Source organism: Pelecanus crispus, chromosome 11, assembly GCF_030463565.1.
Source record: "Pelecanus crispus isolate bPelCri1 chromosome 11, bPelCri1.pri, whole genome shotgun sequence".
Classification (NCBI taxonomy): Eukaryota; Metazoa; Chordata; class Aves; order Pelecaniformes; family Pelecanidae; genus Pelecanus; species Pelecanus crispus.
Window position 1 is genome coordinate 30,438,048 of NC_134653.1, and position 6,358 is coordinate 30,444,405.

The 6,358-nt window shown below is 53.2% G+C and overlaps 1 protein-coding gene across 1 annotated transcript in view; it reads right to left on the reverse strand.

Annotated features, from left to right (window-relative positions):
- Positions 1-5,879, reverse strand: part of SGSM1 (small G protein signaling modulator 1) — a 30,107-nt gene extending 24,228 nt beyond the window's left edge. The window contains exons 1-2 of the mRNA XM_075718961.1: positions 5,721-5,879; positions 4,262-4,337 (exon numbers count right to left, since the gene is read on the reverse strand). Coding sequence (XP_075575076.1) covers positions 4,262-4,337; positions 5,721-5,879 — 235 coding nt within the window. The remainder of the gene's footprint in view (positions 1-4,261; positions 4,338-5,720) is intronic.
- Positions 5,880-6,358: the final 479 nt, after the last annotated feature.

Here is a 6,358-nt window from a genome sequence, read left to right on the forward strand (position 1 = left end):
CCACTCAGAGGTTGAGCATGAAAGCATTCTCAGCACTGATGTGAACAACAAACCCCTCGGCTCACACAGGCCCCCAGCCCTGCTGCTGGCTCTCCATCAGCCTCCCAGGGCAGCATGAACGTGACAGATGCCAAATCGCGTTTGTCTGCTTCAAACCCTTCCCTTGTGGGCAAAACAGGGCAGCTGCCCTTTCCTGCCAGACCACTGGTTTCATCAGAAGGGGTTTGCGGTACACTGGCTATGCAGAGGATGAGGAGGGCTCAACGAGGAAGGCTCTGTGAGGAAGGTGGCTCTCCCCAGAGAAAAGGGCAGCTCTGCCTAGCCAGAGCCAGGCTTGCAGCATGCTCTGCTTGACAGGGAAAGAGGTTATTTATAAGCTCACCCGGCTCACACCGAGAGCCACAGCACCGAGGAAGGTGCACGCACCATTCAAATGAGAGAGCAACAGCAGACAGACCAGAAGGTGTAGACACCAGAAGCCAGTGAAAGTGCAGTGGCATCATTAAGAAGCCAGAAGGAACCAACGAGCCCTTCGTGCCTGGATGCCTGAGCTCCGTGTTGCAGGAGGCTATAAATAATTCCAGGCTGCGAAGCCTTGTGCTGCACAGAAAAGCAGAGAATGAGTCACACCTTGAAGTCTGTTCTGCTCTTTCGATGCCATTCGGTCGACATACAAAGGCACATAGGCCTGAAACAAGGACCTGCGTGTCTTTTATGCGAGGGCCCAGGAGAAAAGGAAGAAGGCAGCCTCGTTGCTCTCCAAAGCAGAAAAGGAGACCTTACAGTTCCCTTCTCTTTCTTTTTTGTGCCTATGTCTGTGGATGCTACAGTCTTATTCAGTGGCGACAGTGCTGCACGAGCCTTCTGGGAACGACTTCTTCAAAAGGTAGTTGTCATCACTTCTGTCATTTTCTTCCCAGCCTCCAAATTAGCAAGCTGCCCTTCAGCTATTTGTATATTGAGGAGTGCTGCTCCCCCTCCACACGCTGCCTGCAGCATTTTCTCAGCAGCAGCCACATGGCCCCAGCCTGGGCGTGCTGGAAGCACAGCTGACTGTAACTCAGCAAACATCTCTGCTGAGCGCGACAGGCACAGCAAGCAGATCAGGCTCTAAATGGGCACAGGCTGCCACCCCCTTACCTGGAAGCTAGGGCTCGTGGTGTCGGAGTAGAGCAGCAGAGAGATTCCCTGGCAGCTTCAGTCCCAAGGCTGAGCCACAGGGTGACAGGGGAGTTTCTTGCTTTGCCCTTTAAAGAAACTTGCTCGGCCAAGGATCCTGCGAGGTCTACATCCCCCTCTCAAATCCCTGGCAGTAGCAATGCTGAGCAGACACCCCGCAGCAGCAGAGCCCGGCTGCACTTGCCCAGGCTCCCCGGTTTGCAGGAGCAATGCTTTCCCTTGTAGCTATGCTGGGCTTTGAGCAGGGACCCCAGAGATGGCTAGCTGTCACCTGGGGAGGAGAGGTGGCAGCAAACAGCAAGCCACAGATAAAACTGGCAGGTAGCTTTCCCAGCAGCTGGGAGCGGTCTCTCCCAAGGCCCTTTCAGCCATACCATTTGCAGGGGACAGCCTGCCTGCCTCCCTTAACACTCCTTCTTTGCAGAAAGCAGGGAAGGTTTGTCAGCAGCTCTGTGCCCTGCAGAAAGGAATACAGTTGCTTCTGCCAGAGTCTTTGCTACCTATCAGCCATCTAAGTGCTTTGCAAAGCCTGGGAAGGCTCCCGGTCTCAGGGATCCACCACTGCATGGCAGCAAGGGACAAGGAAGTGCCCGAGATCTGCTCCAGGAGCCCAGGCATGTTGCAGTGCCCAGGCTCTGCCCAGCAGTGCTTCCAGGGATTCCCCACAGATCTCCAGGACCACAAGAAGCAGGAAGGTCATGGCTGTTAGGAAGGCTCAGGCCAAGGGAGCCCACAACATCACCTCCACTACATGGCAGAGCTGGGTCTAGACTCCGGCTCTGCAGCCGCCGGCACCGCAGCCTGCCTGCTCAGCCATCACCCTGCATGTTGCCATAGACACTACCACGGCAGCCGGGAGTAGGGAGACCCAGCACACAGACTGTAAAATTGGTGAGTGGGCAGAGAGGGAGCACAGTTTCTTCCAGCAGAGCTACCATGATGCCTTGTCCGTCTGTCTTCTCAGTAGAAATATATGAAATGGAGCAGGCAGCAGGCAAGCACCTCACCCTGCTAAATGGCAGGGGAGGCACGGCTTCCTCGGCAGCAGTGCATGGCCAGTGAGCGCGTGGGATCAGACTGAGCCAGGAGAAAGGGCAGCGCCCACCTCGCAAATGGGTCCTCTACCCATGCCGGGGCACAGGCACACACACCACACTCCCCAAAAGCCCCTTCCAAGCAGGGACAGATGCTGCGCTCCAGGACAAGACATCCTGCCCTGGGAGTAAGTGAGCAGAGGGAACTCTACCCGCTTCCATCATGAGTCCAGTGTAGGAACTTTCTCTTGCAAAATTCAGGGAGCATCCCAAAGAGGGCAATTCCACAGACTTTGGTGGATGGAGCTTCATCTCACACATGCAAGCGGGGAAGCACAACAGCATAAGACAGCACAATCTCTAGTCCTCAGCAAACTTCCTCCACTATTTGCCCAGTGCTGTCAGTGACCAAGAGCAACAGCTTTTGCACCCACGCTGCCCCAAGAGCATCACCTGGAGGGAGAACCACTGTGTCTAGCAGGAGCCTGGCAGGAGTCTGGTAGAACGGTCTGTTGCAATGCTGACTGCTGCTCTGTTATATGTAACACTGCCAAGGGAAGGGGCTATAAACAGATTAAAAATTAAAGGCATCTGGGAAAACCACCATGGTGCAAGCCTACTGCCAACCTGGAGGACAGCAGGGAACTTACTCTTCTTCCATAGAGGTCACTGGTATCTCCCAAAACGAGTATCTGTCTCCCAGAAAGCTGCTAGTGAGGAGACAGAGCCAGATGGAGGGCACCAGGCACCTTGCCAAAGCATGCTCTCCAGCTCTGGATGAGTGGGTAAACACTTGACACTGACAGGGCTGCTGGGGCACAGAAACCACAGCTCACGTGTCTGATTAATGCTGTCCCTCTGTTTTCTTGAAGCCCCCCATCCGGCTCCAGCTCCATCCCACCTGCACCCCCAAGGGGCTGAGAAATTTTCTTACCCATGCAGCAGCACCTAGCACAACGGGCCAGTTCCATGCCCAGGGCTCCTGGGCTACAACCATCGCACTCATCCGACAGCCTGAAGTGCTTGCCCTGCTGTCAACAGCCTAATTGCCAAGCTGGTGAAGAGGGCTTTAAACTAAAGTTGCCAGGGGAGGGGGACCTCAATCCATCCCACTCCTACCAGTTTGATGCCAGTGCCAGCAATAGATGCCCAGAGCCTGAAGGAGGGTCACAGGTCAGCAGGAGAGCACCTGAACAGAGCAGCACAAAGGAATTCCAGCCACTCCAGCCAGCAAGTCAGCTTCATCGGGGGCCCAGCTGAAATGCCTCTATGCAAACACATGTAGCATGGGGAATAAACAAGAGGAGCTACAGATGTGCACACGCCTGCAGGTCTACGATCTTAGTGGCATCATGGAGACATGGTGGGATGGCTCCTATGACTGGAGTGTTGGAATGGAAGGATACAGGCTCTTTAGGAAGGACGGGCAGGGGAGACGAGGAGGGGGTATTGCCCTCTCTGTCAACGACCAGCTGGAGCGCATGGAGCTCTGCCTGGGGATGGATGAGGAGCCAACTGAGAGCTTACGGGTCAGGATTAAAGGAAGGGCAGGGACAGGTGACATTAAAGTGGCAGTCTGCTACAGGCCACCCAACCAGGAAGACTGAGCAGATGAGGCCCTCTATGGACTCAGGCCCTCTATAGACAGACAGGAGCAGCCTCACACTCACAAGCCCTGGTCCTTGTGGAGAACTTCAACCACCCTGATACTGTTGGAGGGACAACACAGCAGGGCATTGTCTGTGATATGTGCCAGGGGAACTCTGGGCAAGGACTGTGGAGCAGGAGAGGAGAAGCATTTGTATCTCAAAGGTAGCGTGGAGCAGGAGAGAGAGCAGCCTTGTTCTTGGTGGAACGTGTCATGAGTTTGAGGCCAAGTCTCAGCACCCTGCCCAGTGCAGAGCTCAGCAGGCCAGCACATCCCAGAGCTGGAGCGTGCCCCCAGGAAACACGTGTACTGCAGCCCCAACACCAGGCAGGGAAAGCCCAACGTGAAGAGGGTGCCCCAGCTCCCCGTTCACGTCAACATCCTGCCACCAGAGACTCACCACAGAAGGAGATGATGTGGCTGCTGTCCTCATGCACAAACTTCCTCGTCACCGCCTCTTCCATGATCTGCTTCACCTGTTGAACAGAGGCCCAGTTAGAGAAAACTTGGAATTTCAGCCATAGACCAGAGTGATGAGACCTGCGGTGAAGTGGGCATGAGATGCCCTGCTTGCTTGGTGTCTGTAAGGAAACCTCCTCTGTTCTCTGACTTCTCTAATAGCCTCTAACGGCACAAGAGGTCTCATGGAGTATCACTGCATCTTTGCTTGCTAAGCATCACCAGCTATTTCAAAAAGTCAGGTAATAAAAAAAGGCATGTTTTGTTTTTGAGAAACTTCAAAGTAGAAAAACTAAGAGCAGAGAATTAACTGCAGGAATCAAGCATCATTTAGATAAAAGACATCTTCATAAAGGCAACCAAATCTCATATTCAATGCTTTTACAGTATTGTTACGTTCTTTCATTTTATGGGGATTTGACATATTTCATGTGACACAGCTGTCTCAAATGACTGTAACATCCATCAATGCCAAAGTCAATGATCACCTGGCACCAAATGTGACCAGGAATGCTATTTGCATTGCAATGCAATCAGCTCTGCCCTCCAACTGACTGAGTCTGTACTGCTGATGACACGTTACTGGCACTCATTTCAGTGCAGTTAATCAAAAAGAAGCTGTCATGTAGGTTGCACATCAGGGGCACGATTAGGGGAAGAAAATAAATAGGAACCCACATAAATTAGGAGCATAATTTTTGCAGACACAAGATGGGAGGTGAGACCTGCCAGGTAAGCAGGCTGCAGAGGACAGACTCTAGCCTTGGAGAAGCTCCCAGAACTGGTTGGCTACTCCACAGCAGTAGCTCAGAGGAGCCTGAGGAGTCAGGACTAGCAGAGCAAGAAATCCAAGTACCGCTAGCACTGCTGCTCTTCCACTCGTACCTGTCCCTGCCAGCACTGACACTGCCCAGCTCTCCCCCTCCCACTGAGAGCATCCCTTTTTTAGAACACAGACCCCTCAGACCTGTTTCGGAGATACAGCAAGGTCACCCTGTAGGTGCTAATGAACTCGTCGTGCATTACAGCTGTCTGTTACATATCACCTAGGAATCAGCAGGTACAACTGCTGCTATGAGACTGGTTCCCTGTGGCTCAGTTTTAGCAGCTCAAACAGAACAGGATTATCCTGCAGGGCTCGCCCTCATCCTTCTAATGCAGAGCACTTCTCACAGTGCCTGCAGCCTCAACAGACATACCTGAGCCAGCTCTCAGCTCCCCAGCCCACTCTCCCATGCAGCCCATGTCGCTTCCTTGGTATTTTGGAGCTAGAAAACTGGGCTAGACAGAGCTTTGTTCCAACCCTACAAAGCAATTGCAGGTTACAAATTTGAGTCACTATGAAAGGAGAGGATTTTTTAAGTGCCTTGACTTCCTATTTGCAACCATCAGCTTCTGACACAGGTTGCCAGCAGACTGTCACCACCTTGCTGCATGTCTCTTGTTGGAAGCATGTTGTCCTCCCTCCACGTCTCCCACTGCTCCTGGCAGCTACCTTGCTGATGTGCTGAACTGTTATTCTCTACAAAGAGGACATTGAAGAGAACATCAAACCACATGCTGCTGCTAAACAGTAATGGTTCTGGGCACCTCAAGCAACCTCACACTCTCAACAGAAATGACTTCTCCCGGTGTCCACAGGCTGGAGGAATGCTGGTCGGGGTGCTCTGACTTTCAGGGTGGGATTCCACATGAAATGCCCTTAAAGGTGGAACATGGGGGGGAATATGGTCGTGTGATCAGGGCCAAAGCACTGCCAGGGCCAAAGCACTGCCAGGGTAATGCAGAGCAGCTCCAAGAGCCACCCAACTCTCAAGCAACACCTCCTCCATTTGCCCCCATGCCTCTGTAGGACGCAGGACCTGCACAGGAGAGATGTGGAGTTTAGTGCTCAGGGAGGTTTGAGCCTTGCTCAGAAAGCGCTGGAGAAGTAGGTGTTATTAATGAAGGAGGCAGCCCTAGACTGACAGCCCCATGAACCACCCGAGCTCTGCCAGCTGCCGTCCTCTATCCAGACTGCTTCCTCCACACCGTGCCC